The 21709-nt window shown below is 34.8% G+C and overlaps 1 protein-coding gene across 12 annotated transcripts in view; it reads right to left on the reverse strand.

Moving 5' to 3' along the window:
- Positions 1–21709, reverse strand: part of Tanc2 (tetratricopeptide repeat, ankyrin repeat and coiled-coil containing 2) — a 417090-nt gene that overhangs the window by 48428 nt on the left and 346953 nt on the right. For all 12 annotated transcript variants that reach the window (XM_040268622.2, XM_040268621.2, XM_078041904.1 and 9 more), the window contains one exon: positions 64–172. In XM_040268622.2, the coding sequence (XP_040124556.1) occupies positions 64–172 (109 nt within the window). The remainder of the gene's footprint in view (positions 1–63; positions 173–21709) is intronic.

The following is a 21709-nucleotide window of genomic DNA, read 5'->3' on the forward strand; positions in this document are numbered from 1 at the left end:
ACATAATGTTAAGGTAAGTATGCTAGAAATGGAAAGAAAGAGGGCTTCCATTTCTCTAATTACCTTAAAGATGTGTGCTTTGAGGATGTGATGTCCCAATTCAATAGTCTGCTGTCGGTTTAGTTTTCCCTCTTGGCGAGAAAACCAGAAGGCAAGTAATGTGTGACCACTCCTGCAAAGAAAAAGAAACTCATTTTAGAAAGTTTAATGACTCCATTCTGCTTTTGGTGGGGAAAGCAGGTCCAGTTATACCTCAATGAAACTGTGTCATCAACCAGTTTCTTGTGGAGGAGCACTTGCTACTTGGCAAATAATGAGTATTGGAAGGTTCCTAGCTTTTATTAGTCCTTTACCTAAATCACATGTATGAATAGCATAAAACATCATTTCTAGTTGGCTTATACCCATCCCACACACAGATGGCACTAAAAGATTTTCATTTTTATTTTCTGTCTCTGTCAGCAACTCTCATTTCACCAATGCTTAAATGTCAGGGTTCCTCGGGATCTCTATATTGGTCTTTCCTATTCTGTCCTATGCCTGGATTAGATCATTCATTCTCCGAGCCTGCCTCTATATACATCATGGATAGCCTATATACTTTTTCTCTGCCTAGACTTCTCTTCTCAACCTTAGACCAGTATCCATCTAACTATCTATAGGATTCCTCCATTTGGAGGTCCCAAAATACCTGAACTTGACATGTGTTAAACTGGATTAACAATCTCTTTCCTAAATGAAGTCTACTCTGATCAGTTTCTATACTTTCCCTCAAGCTGAATAAAGTACTTTCTTTTTAGTGCTACTAGTATAGATTGTATATACCTCTAGTACAGTATTTACCACACTGTCACATGCTCTCTCTTCCACTAGACTAAGTTTCCTAATGGTACCCATCTCCCTATATCTTGTTAACAGATTCCCAATTTGATCATGAAAAGGAAAGCTCTTTTTTCTTCCTCTGGATATTGTTTTGTTTGCTCAAAATGCCCTGAACTGCTTCCTAAGTCATGTGGTAAGCTGGTGAAGAAGACAAAGCTAAAAGGGGTGCTGGGATAAAAGAATGGCATAAAAATACAGCCTGAGCTCTGACTGTATAGCATCTAAGTTGTCCTAATTTTGAACTTTTCATTTAATGAAATAATAAATTTCTCTTTCAATTGGATTTCTTTTCTAGCTTGAAACATTCAAATGATAGTTATTTAAATGTCAATCTGTCTGTATGCATGTGTACGTATATATACTTGTGTATGTATGCATGTACACACAAATAAAACCATGGATGAGTCATTTAAAGTAATAATTCTTACATCATGAAGGCTACAATAATTTCACTATTAATAACAAGATAGAATTTTGATGTGCATCTTTATATTTGACTTGCAGTGCTTGCTATTTCTCTTCAGTGCCTGACCAACAATGAAAGCAAGCACTATCATCTTTCTAACTAGATTATATTAATACACAGTATTTGATATATGTACTGTGTGTGTGTGTGTGTATGTATGTGTGTGTGTGTGTATATATATATATATATATATATACATACATACATACAGAGTATGTGTATTTCAATGTTTAATTGTGAAAGAAATCTGGATTATTTATATTCTCCATAATGCCTAACACAACTTGTTACGTATAAAAATGTTTAATAAAATTTTTTAATTAATTATTTATTTTAATTAGATATATATGATAGCAGAATGCATTTTGATTCATTGTATACAGAATGCATTTTGATTCATTGCTACTTACAACTGCAGCACAACTTTTCATAATTTGTCATTTAGGAAAGAATACTGGATCACCTTTGGAATGCATCTTCTCAGCACATTTGTTAGCTTTTAGCAATTATGGATACTAGAACTGTGTCTCTACTATCCACCAGGTTAGTGTCAGCAGACTTCTGTATGCTACTAGTAACTCAACTTTTCCATTCCTTTCACTTGGAGTCACAGAAGAGAAAAATGAAACTATTATCTCAGTTTCAAGTCTAATGGCCAAATTAAACAGACAGAAAAGCAGCAAATAAATTTTTGCTGGTGTTGCTTCCCTGAAAGGAGGCCCAAATGTCTAATGAGCTTTTTTCTTTTATACTGAATTCTGACTACTTACTTAGCCAGGTTTAGTTTGAAGATATCTCACACTGAATTCTGACAAATAAGCATTCTTTCTTTTTTTTCAAAGCTTCGATAAAGAACCAGGAGAACAGAGGTGGGACAGTGTCCATCTTACACAGGAATTGTCTCAGATTTCATGTCAGTAAGATTTTGAAAGGAAATTCTAATTTTTGGCTTCCCAAAATTTCTCAATTATAGTGGATACAATGCCAGCATGTTAAGTGGATAAGATTACACATAATGGAAAGGAGGTTTTTTGACTGGGAGAATGTCCAGAAAAGTATAGCCTACGTGGAATTATCACCATCATCTGAGGGTCTTAGACCAGGGTTGTTCTGCACTCTGGAACAACCAATCTGGAAATTGCCACTGAACTTTTATTTATCTCATCAAAGCTCAATTTATTTGGTAGGCTGTTTTTAAGAGCATAGATAAGTTAGATTACAATGAAAAGCATTTATAAGATATTCTTGAGATCTAAAATTTCTATACCATTATTAGCAGTGAAATTATTGTAGCTTTCCTGATATTAAGAATTATTACTTTAAATGACTCATCCACGGCTGTATAATAATGACAAGAATCCCTGAATATTAGGCTTCTGATCTACTACCTATGCTTTAGGCTATGAATCAGAATCCATGCCTATTAGGATTAAGGTTAAAAAAACTTGTGCTTGGCAAAGAAATGAATATTTAGTTAGACATAGAATTGACTCTGCCCTATTTTCATTCCACTGCCATTAACTAAGGAATCCTGCTATGATGCTTTCATTTCTCCAGTGTCCATCTCATTTTCCTACAGATGACAGTAGGAAAATGAGATGGACACTGGAGAAATGACACTTTTACTGGTGTTGATCAAGTACTGAGGAGAAACAGCAAGCAATACAGATCAGGGATAAGATAAAAGTGATAATTATAGTTCATTTATTTTTTAATAGAAGTATGCTACTTTATTCATAAAAATGATTCTGATCAGCTCATTAGACTCAAAACTTGTGGTGGTTAGGACACAAAGGCTAACACCAATTCAAATCATATACTAGCATTTTCATTTGTATCTTATTCTTCTGACAAAAATGGTATCACTAGCTAACCTGCAGTCTGAGTGTGTTTTACTACACTCAGGTATGTTTTTTTTCCCCTTATCATTAGTTGTTCATTCCTGAACCTCATTATTCTTTTTGACTCCTAGCCTGACCATGTTCTGAGATTACTGATTGCCTCTTATTTGCCAGATAAAGTGGTTTTCTTTTAGTTTTTGATTTTTTTTCTCCCTCCAGCATTAGGCCTTATTCACTACCTCCATTTTTTGAAACCATTTCTTGATATCTATGATACTACCTTGGTATTTTTTAAAAAAATCTTATTCCTTCAGGGATTTAATTTCTTTGCTATATGTTCTAATTCTTCTCTAGGTAGCTCTCTTTGCCTCCCGACTTCAACTTTCACCTCAATGTGAATGACTCCCACAGTGACACCTCAAACTCTTGATATTTAGTTTGGCTTTTCTGACTGCCTGCTGGATCTCTTTACCTCCTGGATCTCTCAACCTCCATGACTGTCAAATGAAAGTCATCTTTTGAAGTTGAAGCTTTCCCTTGAACCCAAATATCCTCAAGTCTTCTGTATTTTTTTTTCAAATGTTGCCAGAGACATAAAACCTAGTGGCTGTTTTTCCTCTTTTCTTTATACTTTCTCACCTGGATAATTAATTGAAGTGTCTCATTCTCTCCATTTTATTCTTCACTGCTCACTCTTTGGCCCATCCCAAGAATATATATTTCAAAATCCTCATCAAAATTCTGCTAAAAATTCTTCATTTGCTTTATATTTCCTCTGATATATCAATTAAACCCTTAGAATGGTATTTAAAGGTTTTCCATTATTTGTACCTTGTCTTTTTGTTGAACTTTTCCACTTTATCTTAACTTTGAATACCAGACTCAGTAAATATTTGTAAAATTTCAAGCATGCTTTCCCTCTGCCTATATTCCCATTCTTCATTTCAGTTCATACCATCTCCTTTGCGAAGCTTTCCCTGGTACCTATGAGAAACTCAGAGGTTCTTTCTTTATGTTTCTATAGTACCTGGTACATAGCATGAAGCACCTAGGCAGGGCAATACTGTTCTCATGTCAGTCTTTCCGCTAGAATCTACTAAGGATAGTAGTCATGTTTTTTCACATATGTATTCCTAGGTAATAAATATTTGCATAATGAATATGTAACAATAGTTTATTTATATACCATCTTGTGGTTTTGAAAATACTTTAATAATTTTTAAATTCTCACAAAAATAATACCATAGGCACAGGAATATATATTACTCCTAATATTGGGTGGAATGTGAAAAAGAAATACACTAATGTAAAGAACAATATGTTCACTTGTATAGTACAAGCTCTGAACGTTTAATATAATTAAAATCAGTAACCATTAATTTTGACATTTTTTGATTAGCATTTTGGGAAAGAGTAGCTAATAAGGTAGAGTGAACTCTAATATATGTGATGTGATTTTAGGCATGACTGAACACAACTACGTTTTTCCCTCTGTAATTAAAGATGATAGTAATAAAAATTGATTTAATTTGAGTTCAAATGTTCATGTGTTATAAAAGCAATGGGTTGGGGGATGGTCCCCATAGTGTTTATAATGAGATTGCCCTTGTGATTCAAAGTTACCCGGCAAATTTCCCTGTCTGCATTCATAAAACTGCCTGTTTGATTCTGAAACAGTCAAGCATACTAGGTAAAAACCTAGTTCTGTACTTAGTAATTTTATAACTAAGGACATGCTTCTTAACCTCTCTATAAAACAGAACTGTGGTGAGAATTAAGACATATTAAGTGAATTATATTTTGTACTCGTTTTGTATACTCCATAGTAACTAGCACATTGCTACATTAAAGGAATGACTACGTCCTCAAACAAAACTTTTATCTCCATTTTATTCTTCACTGCCCACTCTTTGGCCCATCCTAAGAATATATGGGATGAAATGTAACACTCTATCCTTACCCCTCCTAACTCTACCCACTATTTGCAGCCAAAAGAAAAATCCACGGATTAGGGAAAATTACTGGGGTACAAATGTTATTCACTATTTGTCAAAGCAGAAAAAATTTGTAGTGTAACTTTAGGCAGAAAGAAGCATAAAAACAGAGAAAATTTGTCTCTAAGAAATAAGGCAATGTTAACAAGAGGAATAAAATTTTCTCATGCAGACCAGAGGTTTTTGGGAACACAGTAAGGCTTACATGTGAGGCATATTTGATTTTAAATATTTTAGAATTAATCACAGGTCAGAATTGAGGATCCTCCCCCAGCACTATCTTCGCTCATCTCTTCAGGATATATGTGCTTTGACAAAAGTCACAGAAAGTGGTATCCAGAAATGAAGAGGGCAGATCCTCCTCCATTCTTATTTTCAGGCATCAGTAGACCCTTGATATGGATCCTGGAGACAGATGATACTCTGAGTATCTATGAGTTATAAGGCAGCGAGGAGCTACTGTCACTTCATGACTGTTTCATATATCTCAAGTGTTCAGAGATGTGGAGTCTTTTAGCAAAAAACCCTTTATAAAGTTCCACTTCACGGCCATTTAACAGTTTGGAAGTTGTACAAAAGTTGTTTTACACACTATATACACTGACACTATATTTGTTTTTCTAATAAATTTTCACTTAGAACCCCAGGGAGGTAGCAAATTTTAAAGTTTCTATTTGTTATGCTAGAACATGCTAACAAATGTACTCAGTGTTTCTAGAATGGATGCCTTTCATCATTCTGGTCATAGTCACTAGCTGCATAGATTTCATTAACCTTGTGATGACAAATTTGACAGAGAATATTTTCATGTTTTAGAGAAACACTTAGATGCTTTGATATTCTGCATGATGCTCAGATGTGACAAAGTGGTATATAGGTACAGCTAGCTGAAGAGGAACTGCTTATAATCTAAAGTCCATCTAATCTATTTTATAATTTTGGCTGAAATAATATGTGCTGCTATGGAATACTTTAATCATAGAGGCAAAGATGGGGAAATTACTTGGGGAGACCTAGAGAGATAAGAATTATGGGGCAGTGATGACCTCCTGGTCTACAAAAGGTTGTGTTCTTCTTCCAGAGTCAAGAGCTGTTCTTGGGAAGTGAATATCTTGCTAGAGACTTGCATTTAAGTGGGGTCACGGAATTCGGTTCTGGTTAATGAAATGTGGGCAGAAATTATATTCATCACTTTAGACCTGACCCAGAAAAACCTGCTCCTCCACTTTATTCCTCCCTATCTGCCAGCCAAGACCATCAAAAAAATACCCTTGGAAGCAGTGTGCTAAAGATGGCAGAGCCTCCATTAGACTGGTCCCTGAAACCCTTTGTAGAGCAGACCTCTTCTAAACCATATGATACCTTTGGACTTTAAGTCAATGAAAAATAAACTTCTACTGTGATAAACCACTGGGGTTTTAGGGTTTGTTTTGGCAGTCAGCATTATCTTAATTTAAACAAAAAGGATTTTGAGTGATTGATAACAGGGAGAAGGATAGAAGAATGGAGAAAGTAGGAAGACTGAGGGAAGTATTCATCTCAACATCAGCAAAAAAACCCCATATTATTCTCATAAATTAGATATTTGGAAAAAAGCTGAAATTATTATAAGACAACTAAAGCAAACTCCATGAGAACAGAAGAGGAATAGTTCTTGTGCTGGATGACAGGAACTAGTCACACAGTAAATATAAAAATATTTGTTTTATATTCCCATTAGCCATTCAGTGTAAAAAACTCACTATTCCTAACAACTGTTGTTTATCCTCAGTGAGTATGAAATATTTTTTAAAATTCACAGGACAGCTAATTTAAAGGATATTAACTGTGTCATCACCAATAGATTCCTTGCCATAGCCCATCATGAACTAAAGGTGAAAGAGAGAAGTTGCTTTATTTATTTATTTTTTATAGTTCTGGGGATTGAATCTAGGAGTGCTTTATTTCTGATCTATATCCTCACTCCTTAATTTTTTTTTTTTAAATTTGAGACAGGGTCTTACTAAGTTACCCAGTCTGGCTGGCCTTTAACTTGTGATCCTCCTGCTGCAGCCTCCCCAGATGCTGAGATTATAGGCATGTGTCACCACTGCTAACACGAAAGTTGCTTTAAATGAGTATTTCTCTGGTGCTACTAGGGGTCTTTCCAAAAAGTAACTCATAGAAGCAGCTGATAAAGTGACATTTTCAGTAAAGTTATTTCCTCTGAAAAATTCAAATGATACCATCAGATTATCATTGTTTAGGACAAAGAGGAATTAGTGCTTTTGCCAAGAATCTCCTTGCCTCTGCCTCACTTTCTGCTAGTTGTTAAAAGGACAAAGGTTTTACCTGGTCAGGTTGCTAATATGTTCTGTTAGCTCCTGAGCCCTAGTAGAAATAATATCAGTGGGGAACTTAAAAAGAATTTCCTACCAGCTCAAAAATACTTACTTTGATTAACTATACCAATTTACATCTCTAGGGAGGAAGGGACCTTAAATTGCCCTTCTGATAGCCAGATTTCTAGACCTCGTCATCCTTTGTATCTCTTTTAAAATTAAGTTTATTTTTAAAAAGAGTATATTCAAATATAAAAATGTATATAATAATAGGGTAACAATGTTTTAATACATGTAGACATTATATAATGTTTAAAGCAGATTAAGCATATTTGTTTCCTCAAACATTATTTCTTTATAGTAAAAACTTTAAAAATCCTTTCATTTAGCTTCTTGAAATGAAATCCCCAGAACTGTAAAAAATAAATAAATAAAGCAACTTCTCTCTTTCACCCTATTGTGCAGTAGTAGCATACCAGAACTACCTGTTCCCATCTAACTTAGTGCCCACTAATCAACCTTTCCATATTCTTTTCCCACTACTCTCAAATTATTATGAGGTCAACTTTTTTAGTTTCCACAAAAGAGTCAGATTATATAGTACTTGTCTTTCTGTGCCTGATTTATTTCATTTAACATAATGATCTCCAGTTCCAACCATGTTGTCACAAAGAACAAGATTTCATTCTTTTTTTTATGGCTGAATAGTATTTCAAAGTGGATATGTACCACATTTTCTATTTTTTTTAGATTTTTAAATTTGTTTTAAGTAGTTATACATGACAGTAGAATGCACTTATGCACTTTGATATATCATATACAGATGGCATATAATTTCTCATTTTTTCTGAGTGTACGTGTTGCAGAATCATATTGGTTATGTAATCACATACATACATAAAGTAATAATGTCTGTTTCATTCTACTCTCTTTCCTATTCCTACATTCTCTCCCCTCCCATAACTTCCCCCTACCTAATCTAAGGTAACGCTATTCTTCCTAATGCCCCTCACTTTATTGTGAATTAGCATCCGCATATTAGAGAAAACATTTGGCCAACTCCAACCATTTACTGGCAAAGTGCCATAATTTCACTCTTTGTTAAAGCTGAGTAATATTCCATTGAATATATAAGCCACATTTTCTTTATCCATTCATCTACTGAGGGACACATAAGTTGGTTCCATAGTCTAGCCATTATAAATTGAGTTGCTATAAACATTAATTTTAAATCCTTTGGATATAAATCAAGGATGGGATAGCTGGGTCAAATGGTGGTTCCATTCCTAGTTTGCTGAGCAATCTCCATACTGCTTTCCATAGAGGTTGCACCAATTTGCAGTCCCACCAGCAATGTATGAGTGTACCTTTCCCCCACATCCTTGCCAATGTTTTTTGTTGCCTGTATTCTTGATGATTGCCATTCTGACTGAAGTGAGATGAAATCTTAGTGTAGTTTTGAATTGCATTTTTCTAATTGCTAGAGATGTTGAACCCTTTTTCATATATTTGCTGAATCAATTGTATTTCTTCTTCTGTTCAGTTCCTTAGCCCATTTATTGATTAGGGTTTTTTTTTGGTTTTAAGTTTTTTGAGTTCTTTATATATCTTAGAGATTAATGCTTTATTGGAGGTACATGTGGTCAAGATTTTCTCCCAATCTGTAGGCTCTCTCCTCACTTTGTTTCCTTTGCTGAGAAGAAGCTTTTTAATTTAAGTCCATCCCATTTATTAATTCTTAATTTTACTTCTTGTACTTTAGGAGTCTTGTTAAGGAAGTCAGATCCTAGGCTGATGTGGTGAAGATTTGGGCCTATTTTTTCTTCTATTAGGTGCAGAGTCTCAGTTCTAGTACCTAAGTCTTTGATCCACTTTTGAGTTGATTTTTGTGCAGGGTGAGAGATAGAGTTTAATTTTATTTTGCCACATATGGATTTCCAGTTTTGACAGCACCATTTGTTGAATAGGCTATCTTTTCTCCATTCAATGTTTTTGGCATCCTTATCTAGTATGGAATAACTGTATCTCTGTGTTTGTCTCTGTGTCCTCCATACTACACTATTGGTCTACAAATCTATTTTGGTGCCAATACTATGCCATTTTTGTTACTATAGCTCTGTAGTATAGTTTAAGGTCTGGTATTGTGATGCCTCCTGCTTCACTTTTCTTGCTAAAGATTGCTTTAGTTATTCTGGGTCTTTTATTTTCCAAATAAATTTCATGACTGCTTTTCCTATTTCTATGAAGAATGATGTCATTGGGGCTTTAATAGGAATTGCATCAAATCTATATAATGCTTTTGGTAGTATGGCCATTTTGACAATATTAATTCTGCCTATCCAGGAGCATGGGAGATCTTTCCATCTTCTGAGGTTTTCTTCCATTTCTTTCTTTAGTGTTCTGTAGTTTTCATTGTAGAAGTCTTTTACCTCTTTTGTTAGCTTGATTCCCAGATATTTTATTTTTATTTTTTGAGACTATTGTGAATAGAGTAATTTTCCTAATTTCTCTTTCAGTGAATTCATTGCTGATGTATAGGAATGGGTTTGATTTATGGGTGTTGATTTTATATCCTGCTACTTTGCTGATTTCATTTATTAGTTCTAAGAGTTTTCTGGTGGAATTTTTTGGATCTCCTAGATATAGAATCATGTCATCAGCAAATAGTGACAGTTTGAGTTCTTCTTTACCTATTTGTATCCCTTTAATTTCTTTCTTTCATCTAATTGCTCTGGCTACAGTTACAAGGATGATGTTGAATAGAAGTAGTGAAAAAGGACATCCTTGTCTTGCTCCAGTTTTTAGAGGGAATGCTTTCAATTTTTCTCCATTTAGAATAATGCTGGCCTTAGGTTTAGCATATATATTTTTTCAATGTTGAGGTATGTTCCTACTATTCCTAGTTTTTCTAGTGTTTTCAACATGAAGGTATGCTATATTTTGTCAAATGCTTTGTCTGCATCTATTGAGATGATCATATGATTCTTGTTTTTAAGTTTATTAATATGATGAATTATGTTTTTTGATTTCCGTATGTTGAAACAACCTTGCATCCCTGGGATGAACCCCACTTGTTTTTTAATATGTTTTTATATTTGATTTACCAAAATTTTATTGAGAAAATTTCTATCTATGTTCATTAGGGATATTGGGTGTGAAGTTTTCTTTCCTTGATGTGTCTTTGTCTGATTTTGGAATCAGGGTGATATTAACCTCACAGAATGAATTTGGAAGGATTCCATCCTTTTCTATTTCATGGAATACTTTGAGGAGAATTGGTGTTAATTCTTCTTTGAAAGTCTTGTAGAACTCGGCTCAGAATCCATTTGGTCTTGGGATGGTAGGCTTTTGATGCGTTTTTCTATTTCATTACTTGAAACTGATCTCTTTAAATCATGCATGACCTCCTCATTCAGTTTGGGTAGATCATATGTCTAGAAATTTGTCGATGTCTTCAATATTTTCTATTTTATTAGAGTATAAATTTTCAAAATAGTTTCTAATTATCTTCTATATTTCAGATATGTCCACTGAGATATTTCCTTCTTCATCTTGTATTTTAGTAATTTGAGTTTTTTCTCTTTTTCTTTTTGTTAGCATGGCCAGGGGTTTATTTATTTTGTCAAAGAAACAACTTTTTGTTTTGTCAATTTTATCAATTGTTTGATTTCATTGATTTTAACTCTGATTTTAATTATTTCCTGTCTTTTACTGCTTTTAAAAAAATTTTTAGTTGTACATGGACACAATATCTTTGTTTTATTTATTTTTATATGGTGCTGAGGATTGAACCCAGGGCCTTGCATGTGCTAGGTGAGTGCTCTACCACTAAGCTACAACCCTAGCCACTTCTACTGCTTTTGATGTTGATTTGTTATTCTTTTTCTAGGGCTTTGAGATATAGTGTTAAGTCATTTATTTGTTGACTCAATGAAATAAACTTTCCTCTTAGTACTGCCTTCATAGTGTCCCAGAGATTTTGATATATTGTATTAGTGTTCTCATTTACCTCTAAGAATTATTTATTTATCCTTGATATCTTTTACTGTCCATTCATCAATCAATAGTGTATTATTTAATCTCCATTTGTAACAGTAGCTTCTATTTTTATGTGATCATTGATTTTTAATTTCATTCCATTATGGTCTGGTTGAATGCAGGGTATTATTTCTGGTTTTTTTTGTATTTACTACAAGTTGCTTTGTGGCATAAGATATGATTTATTTTAGAGAAGGAATCATATGCTGCTGAGAAGAAAGTATATTTGCTAGTTGATGGATGAAATATTCTACATATGTCTGTTAAAACTAAATTATTGATTTATTATTTAGTTCTATAGTTTCCTTATTTAGTTTTTGTTTGGAAGATCCATTCAGTAGTGACAGAGGTGTGTTAAAGTCACCCAGTACTATTGTATTGTGGTCTACTTGACTCTTGAAATTGAGAAGGGTTTGTTTGATATACATAAATGCTCCATTGTCTGGGGCACAGATATTTATAATTGTTATGTCCAGCTTATATATACTTCCTTTAATAAGTATAAAATGTCCTTTTTTTTGTCTCTTCTGATTAACTTTGTTTTGAAGTCTACTTTATCTGAGTTGAGAATGGAAACCCCTGCTTGTTTACATAATTCATATGAGTGATAAGTTTTTTTCCCCATCATTTCACCTTCACTCTGTGGATGTCTTTGCCCATTAGGGAGTCTCTTGAAGACAGCATATTTTTAATCCAATCTGTCAGTCTATGTCTTTTGATTGATGAGTTTAGGCCATTAACATTCAAGGTTATTATTGATATATGACTTGTATTTCCTGTCATTTTGATTTATTTCTGGTTTTTGATTTGTCTTAGTTTCTCATTTGGTTGTCCTTTAGTTCAGATCCTTACTTTGATGGTTTTCACTTTTTTTCCCCACTTCATCCTCATGGAAATATTTTGTTGAGAATGCTCTGTAGTGTAGGCTTTCTAGCTGTGAATTATTTTAATTTTTGTTATCATAGAATGTTTTAATTTCATATTCAAATCTGAAACTTAATTTTGCTGGAAATAAAATTCTTGGTTGGCATCCATTTTCTTTCAGAGCTTGAAATATATTATTCCAGGATCTCCTATCTTTGAAGGTCTGGGTTGAGAAATCAGTTGAGATCTGAATTGGTTTCCCACTATATGTAATTTGATTTTTTTCCTCTCACAGCCTTTAAGATTATATCTTTATTCTGTGTGTTGGGTCATTCTCATAATGTGTCTTGGTGTGGGTCTGCTGTAATTTTGTACATTTGGGGTCCTATAAGCCTCTTGTATTTGATTTTCCATTCCATTCTTTGGGTTTGGGAAATTTTCTGCTACTGTATCACTGAATAGATTGTGCATCCTTTTGGTTTGTATCTTGGCTCCTTCATCCATTCCAATAAGTCTTAAATGTGTTCTTTTCATTTATCCCATAATTCTTGGATGTTCTGTTCATGGTTTCTTACCATCTTTTCTGCATGTTCAACTCTACTTTCAAGATTATATATTTTGTCTTCATTGTCTGAGGTTCTGTCTTCCAAGTGGTCTAGTCTGTTGGTGATGCTTTCTATTGAATTTATAATTTGGTTTAATGATTCCTTCATTTTGAGGATTTCTGCTCTTTTTTTTTTCACAATCTCTAACTCTTTATTGAAGTTGTCTTTCACTTCCTATGTTTTTTCTTTGATTTCACTCCTTTTACTATCCTTTACTTCACATATCAATGTAGCCATATACAATCTGAACTCCTTCTTGGACATTTCTTCTACTGAGTTATCAGTGGTTTCTGTTGTTGAAGCATCTTAGTTTGTTTTGGGCACTTTATGCCCAAGGTGTACCTTTGTAGACATGGGTAGAAAATCATTATTTCTTTGTAAACATAGAGTTTAGATAGGAATTTGCTTATTTTCCCCATTCTGCTTCAAATCTTCCTATTGCTTTTTTTCTGTTGTTAATGCACCACTCACCATAGGAAAAGGGACACCTCTTCTCTGCCCCAACAATGAAAAACCTTAAGCAACTGGCAGCTTGGTGAGGCAGAAGAGGATGACTTTATGAACTGTCACAGTGTAAAACATCAACAATAGACACAGGAAGACATTCTTCTCTTTCTCCTCTATATCCCTTAGCTCTCTGTTAACACCTCTAGTACAGGAATTTGCTTTGAATTATTGCTAATTATAAATATGTTTATTAAAACCACTACCCTGTAAGTCCTGGTAGACAGATGTATGTTGTTTATATTTGTATTCCTTGCAGTGCTTAACATAGAGCCTTGAATACAGTACTCACTAAATGTCCACTGAATGCTTGCTGCAATGCAAGTGCTCACTTATTCCTGAGGCATGGTGGGAAGTAGCAGTGAACAAAAGATGCTAATTTTGTGAAGCCATGAAAATAGTTTCTTAAATATTTTAAGTTACAAACTTAAAACTGGTACTACTTATCATTCCTTTGTTTACTAATTTATCATTTAAAAAATATTTACTATGTGCCAAACACTCTAATCATTAGGAAGCCAAAGGTAAAAGAGAAAAGGTTCTTGTCACCATCGAGCTCATTCATTGTAGAGGGGCAAATGAACAATAAACAAGTATTAACATATAACAAATTAATAATTTGTGATACATGCTAAAAAAGAAGTAAAAAGCTGCTATGATTAAGATAAAAATGAGGAGTGATTTACTTAGATGAGGTGAGAGGTAGAAGTCTCTCTGAGGAGGTAGTACTTGAGCTGAAACTTAAAGGGGGAATGAGGGGTCTTGCCAGGCAATGAGCCAGGGGCAGTAAGCTCTAGTTGGAGGTTAAGTGCAAAGTGTTAAGTGCAAAGGCCCAGAGGTGAGAAAGAGAAAGTTTTAGGCACCAGCAGAAGACAGAGAATAAGAGTGAGAATGAAAGAGCTCAATATAGACAGTAGGCAGAAGCAGTGTTTTGAAGTATCTGGCTTTGATTTTATTCTGAACTTAAGAAAAAGCCACTGAAGAATTTTCAGGAGAGGTTTCATAGCTGAATTGTTTAAAAAAATCTCTCTGGCTGCTGGTAGAGAATGGAATGGAGGAGGGCAAGAGAGGAGACCAATGTGAGAGCTCAGGGTGTGGTCAGCAGAGGATACTTGGATGGATAAATGGATACTTGGGTGGTAGAACCAATTAGATATGCGGATGGATATAATAAACGAATGGCTAAGAGAATGGAAGCATATTAGTGTTGATTTTACTAAATGTGGAGATCTGCTTTTGAAAGTCCTCCAGATATCGTTGTGACTTACTTCACTGAAAAAAGAAAATATGCTGTCAAGTCCCACTAAGCTGTCGATAACTTCTGATTGCTGTGTCATTAATTTTGGTTTGATAACTTAGAAAAACCTGTGGGATTCTTATCTTTTGATTCATCCACTTTTGCTTCAGAGACTCATTGATAACCTCTATTTCCTACGCTTTCAGTATCAAGAATTTCTCTCATCATCTGCCCACTTCCTTCACATTTTAGATTTCTAGATGAAGTTATTTTAACCAGTATTTACTGAACATAACTATTTTTTAAAAAGTTATATATTTAAACTTAGAAGACAGCATTACTTTCTTACAGCAAAAGCAAACATATAGAATGTAGGTCCTTTTTGTGTTTTTGTTATTTGACTCTTCTGTAAATATTTCATGAATGTATAAATGCTAAACATTTATGCTTGACACATCATAAAATGATGCTCTATCCATCTTTCATAAGCAGAACTATTTCTCTCTTTATAGGTTGATTCAGCAAATTTCTCATGAGATCTTATGACAGTATAAGTAGCTCTCAGTTTTAACTGGGTTTGGGGAAAAATTCTGATTATCAGTTTTTTTCCAAATTTCATTTTGGATATGGAAAAGGAAAAAAAATGTTGTGGCCTACCTTCTGAGGATTAGACAATTTTAAAGATGGGAAAAGTTTACTGATTTGAGTAATTGTTTTAAATCCTGGGATTTATGTTGAGAGAAATCAAATTTTAGATTTGAAGGACATCCAGGAATTGGTAAACTGGACATATTAGATTTCATGCAATTTCTCAATTGTATCATATCATAAAACCATGACCTTGGGTCACAGAGTAATACTTCAGATTCGAATTTCGAATTTATGTTTGATGCCAACAAAATCCAATTTAATATTTCTAGATAGGTTAGGTCATCCATTAATAGTTAGCTTAGTAAAAAATGTTTGGTACACCTCCCCTTTCTTTTGCTTTTACTCTTTCAAACTCCCTAAGGGTTGACTTAGTTCCCAACCTCTTTTTCCTTCCCATGCTTGGTAGGTTTGCTGAATTCTCTCCTAATGCGGCAGTGGCTATGAGAAGTAGTGACCTTCAGTGCGTGCTTCAGTGAGGGTAAGGTTAAAAGTTATTCTGCCTGGAGGCTCATGATTGGATTAAAAGAACAAACAAAATCACCATAAACTGTGACTCACCATTTTGAGGTCATTTTATACCCACATGTTCTATAAGAAGTTAAGTTGTACAGGATCCTGGCACAAGTAATTTTCATTTTGGTGAGGATGCTCTCTTTTTCACCTTAGATAAACAGTTTGTTCTCTGAAATCTTGTTTGTGGCACAGATTTTGGAGTACCAGTTCTCCAGTGTACAATTCACTAAGTGAATGTATAATTCATAGCTGAATAAATTAGGAAAAATCTTGACAAGCCATTAATTATAAGCAATCAATTCTGATCATAAAGAACCAAGTAAGTACTCAACTATCCCATAGGCATAGGATTTATGTAGCCTTTCCTCTGAATCACTCATCATATTTGCTACTCTTAGTCTGAGGAAATCAGGTCAAATCAGTCTTCCATATCATGACCTCTTAGGTTGTATCACCTCAAAACTCATTATATAAAGTTTGCAACAAGCTTCCTGTGTTTTATTCCAACACTTAAAAATAAAACACCTGAGTCCTATAATTTCTGTCAAAATCTTACAAACACTCCTTCCTATCAAAATGTCACTATGAGAGCTGTTCCTATGGGAGAAAAGGTGATATATCATGAAACTGAGATAATGAGGAAACAAAAAGAGCTAAAATTTATTCTGGGCTAGTCTAGTACTATGTAGAAATATTAAGCAGTAATTGGACAGCTCCACAAGCTGGTGGCCCCCAATTGTCTACTTCATTAGCTTCAAATTTCCACTGTCAAGGTTACTAATGGGCTGAATAACAAAGGCTGGTAGCCACTTCTCTCAACTGCCTTACTTAAATATACAAGTTGCCTCAAATGGGTTTTCTACTCCCCCACTATTTGGCATAATAGCAGGGATTAGTTTATTAAATTAGCAAGTTAATCTGATATCTCAGTGCCTAAGGGACTAAAACAGGACAGATTAAGTTTAGGGTATGACAGTGATGAATAGTGGGAAAGAGAAAGCAAAGTAAGATGATGAGTGCTTTTATCTAAAATACATATACAAATCTTTTGATGCATAAAGAAATTTTGGTGATAAATATGATTCTTCAGTGATACTTTGCTTACAGTTTGATAAAAACACAAATAACCCACCCTGTTACAAAGTTGGGAAGGATATTACCTATAACTCATTTTGTTCTGTCACAATTATGTGTCCATGAAAATTTTTTTTTTAGGATTAAAGTCATTTAATTAACTTTAAAAGATCAGGTTATTATTATTACTCTGGCAAATACTCATCAGAAGATTCTTAATCTTTTCCCAATTTTATTGGGAAGCATTGTGTTTGGCCATAGTAACACAGACATATTTAATTGGCATGGCTTTTAAGCCTTTCCTCAAACCATAGAGCAGAGGGCTCATCTGCAGTATTCTTTTTTTTTTTATTGTTGGTTGTTCAAAACATTACATAGTTCTTGACATATCATATTTCACACTTTGATTCAAGTGGGTTATGAACTTCCATTTTTACCCAGTATACAGATTGCAGAATCACATCAGTTACACTTCCATTGATTTACATATTGCCATACTAGTGTCTGTTGTATTCTGCTGCCTTTCCTATCCTCTACTATCCCCCCTCCCCTCCCCTCTTCTCTCTCTACCCCATCTACTGTAATTCATTTCTCCCCCTTGTATTATTTTTCCCTTTCCCCTCACTTCCTCTTGTATGTAATTTTGTATAACCCTGAGGGTCTCCTTCCATTTCCATGCAATTTCCCTTCTCTCTCCCTTTCCCTCCCACCTCTCATCCCTATTTAATGTTAATCTTCTTCTCATGCTCTTCATCCCTACTCTGTTCTTAGTTACTCTCCTTATATCAAAGAAGACATTTGGCATTTGTTTTTTAGGGATTGGCTGGCTTCACTTAGCATAATCTGCTCTAATGCCATCCATTTCCCTCCAAATTCTATGATTTTGTCATTTTTTAATGCAGAGTAATACTCCATTGTGTATAAATGCCACATTTTTTTTTATCCATTCGTCTATTGAAGGGCATCTAGGTTGGTTCCACAGTCTTGCTATTGTGAATTGTGCTGCTATGAACATCGATGTAGCAGTGTCCCTATAGCATGCTCTTTTTTAGGTCTTTAGGGAATGGTAGACCGAGAAGGGGAATAGCTGGGTCAAATGGTGGTTCCATTCCCAGCTTTCCAAGAAATCTCCATACTGCTTTCCAAATTGGCTGCACCAATTTGCAGTCCCACCAACAATGAACTAGTGTACCCTTTTCCCCACATCCTCGCCAGAACTTGTTGTTGTTTGACTTCATAATGACTGCCAATCTTACTGGAGTGAGATGGTATCTTAGGGTGGTTTTGATTTGCATTTCTCTGATTGCTAGCGATGGTGAGCAGTTTTTCATGTACTTGTTGATTGATTGTATGTCCTCCTCTGAGAAGTGTCTGTTCACTTGGCCCATTTGTTGATTGGGTTATTTGTTATCTTATTGTCTAATTTTTTGAGTTCTTTGTATACTCTGGATATTAGGCTCTATCTGAAGTGTGAGGAGTAAAGATTTGTTCCCAGGATGTAGGCTCCCTATTTACCTCTCTTATTGTTTCTTTTGCTGAGAAAAAACTTTTTAGTTTGAGTAAGTCCCATTTGTTGATTCTAGTTATTAACTCTTGTGCTATGTGTGTCCTATTGAGGAATTTGGAGCCCGACCCCACAATATGTAGATCATAGCCAACTTTTTCCTTCTATCAGACACCGTGTCTCTGATTTGATATCAAGCTCCTTGATCCATTTTGAGTTAACTTTTGAGCATGGCGAGAGAAAGGGATTCAGTTTCATTTTGATGCATATGGATTTCCAGTTTTCCCAGCACCATTTGTTGAAGATGCTATCCTTCCTCCATTGCATGCGTTTAGTCCCTTTATCAAATATAAGATAGTTGTAGTTTTGTGGATTGGTTTCTGTGTCCTCTATTTGGTACCATTGGTCCACCTGCCTGTTTTGGTACCAGTACCATGCTGTTTTTGTTACTATTGCTCTGTAGTATAGTTTGAAGTCTGGTATCGCTATACCGCCTGATTCATACTTCCTGCTTAGCATTGTTTTTGCTATTCTGGGTCTTTTATTTTTCCATATGAATTTCATGATTGCTTTCTCTATTTCTACAAGAAATGCCGTTGGGATTTTGATTGGCATTGCATTAAACTTATAGAGAACTTTTGGTAATATCGCCATTTTGATGATGTTAGTTCTGCCTATCCATGAAGAGGGTATATTTTTCCATCTTCTAAGATCTTCTTCTATTTCTCTCTTTAGGGTTCTGTAGTTTTCATTGTATAAGTCTTTCACCTCTTTTGTTAGGTTGATTCCCAAATGAATTCAGCAAAGTGGCAGGATATAAAATCAACACACATAAATCGAAGGCATTCCTGTATATCAGCGACAAATCCTCTGAAATGGATATGAGGACAACCACTCCATTCACAATATCGTCCATGCACATTAGATCACTCTCTTTGGTATGTCAATTATCTTCTCAAATTTTGGGACAAGAGCAGTCTGATATTTAAGATAAAGAAAACTCAGTTTTAACTGTAGCAGAGACCTATGGCTCTGCTACTTTTTCCAGAACCATTCTTAGATTGCTGACTCTTTTCAGCTTAGGCAGAAACTACTTCCTTGGTTGGTCTATTTCTGAAGATCAACTACTTCTTGGCATCATCACAATATTCTCATCTGTGTCTAATTCCCAATAAGGTCAACAAATTCAGGGTGAACAAGTGAATGTCAAAAGCCCGGGAAAAAGGACTAGAAGAGATAGGTATGTTGTTTTACTTCTGAGAGTTTTCCTTATATGTAGATATACATGTCAGGTATGGGCTTACCTGGTACAATTTTATAGGCATTGAGTTGGTCTCCCTGGTCTACTGAAATATTTATGATGTTCTAGAGAGAAGTTGGAGAGCAAATGAAGAACAGAAGGGGAAAACAATGTGCAAGAAGTGGAGGCTGAAGCCACAAAGACAAACTCTGCTTGGAGAGTCCTATTTATCAGACTTGCCTGAAATAGAAAGCAATTGCAGCCAGTTTCTTTGAAAGGCCAGCTTAGGCTGCCAAAAACATTAAATTCTGAGTGATTTCCATCTCACTGGCTCAGGGAGCCTAAAAATCTGAAATTAATACTTTAGTAACAAGGCTGATGCCAGCCAATGCTAGGGAGGAGGCTGAATTCCAACTGAGATGAAGTCTAAGGAAGCTTTCTTTTTTTTCTTTTCTTTCTTTCTTTTTTTGATAACTCTTGGTCCTGTTTATAATTTTATTCTCTGGCCATTAAGAGAAATATGATGACTCCTCAGCAATGGTGTTATTCAATCATAAGAGAACAGACTACTCAGCATTTGAAGATGGAAGTATTTGCTTTTCTTGTCCTAGTGTGCCAGCCTGATGAAATGTTACTAGTTAATAAACAATGCTGAGAAAGCAAGCTTATGCAACCATGACATGTCTGCATAAAATCATATTTTCTCCTTTGGGAGTCCCTGAGGATTTCAGCCTTTCTAAGGATATTGTTAATTCAGTGGTAGTCTGGTAGCCTTGAACCTCAGCTTTAAATCCTCTGATAAGTTCTGGGATGGGAGAACAAATTAGCTAGCAAGGATCTGTCTGGGCACTGATCCCAAAATGTTTATTAGGTAATTCTAGGTTAGTCTTTTTTTTTTTTAAACTATGTAACTGCCAACTCTATGTATTAAACATCAGCAGCCGTACTAGTACAATACAGTCCCCCCTTATCTTCAGTTTTACTTTCTATGGTTTCAGTTACCCAGGGTCATCTTCAGTCTAGAAATATTAAATGGACATTTCAGAAATAAACAATTCCTAAGTTTTGAATTTTGTGTTGTTCTGAGTAGCATCATGAAATCTCATGCTGTCTCACTCTGTCCTGCCTGATCTTTGTCTAGTGTATCCATGCTGTATATACTACCCACCCATTAGTCACTTAGTAGCCCTTAAGGTTATGAGATTGATTACTGTAGTATTTCAGTGCTTATGTTCAAGTGACCCTTACTTTACTTAATAATGGCCCTGTAGGAGTTAAGATGCCTGTAATCTGGTGGTGCCTCCCTACCCCTTCAGTGCTGGGCATGGTAGGCAGGCACTCTACCGCTAAGCTACATCCCCAGCCCAATGCCTGCAGTTTGAAATATGCCAAGAGAAGCTGTAAAGTACTTCCTTTAAGTGAAAATACAATAAGATTTTGAGAGAGAAGAAAAGAGAGAAACCACATTCACATAACAAGTATATTGTTAGAATTGATCTACTTTATCACTGTTTTTAATTTCATGTTGTGCCTAATTTACAAATTAAGCAGTATTATATGTATATATGAATAGGAAAAACTGTAGTACATATAGGGTTTGATATTATTTGCAATTTCATGTATCCACTGTGGATCCTAGAAGGGAGGTACTAACTTATAGTAAAATTGTTTTGGGGATTCTGTACAATTCATATAAGAAACTTAAGACTCTGGTTTTTGTTTGTTTTTAAATCTTGTGTCCCCAAGTGCTGATGGCAGAAGAATATTGCTATCTGATTCAGTCTCAAGATTTAGGTAAGGCATGTCTTAAGGGTCTATTACTACAAGGGCATGGGGGAAAAAAAAGAACATGTTCTAAATACTGTCTTTGTATTCTGTATTCTTGTAGGTATTATACTACAAAACTTGCTTAATGTTCATCAACTCTAGGAAGAACGCATTATTATTATTTTTATGTAGGTAAGAAAATATTCTT

This window comes from Ictidomys tridecemlineatus, chromosome 3, assembly GCF_052094955.1.
Source record: "Ictidomys tridecemlineatus isolate mIctTri1 chromosome 3, mIctTri1.hap1, whole genome shotgun sequence".
Lineage (NCBI taxonomy): Eukaryota > Metazoa > Chordata > Mammalia > Rodentia > Sciuridae > Ictidomys > Ictidomys tridecemlineatus.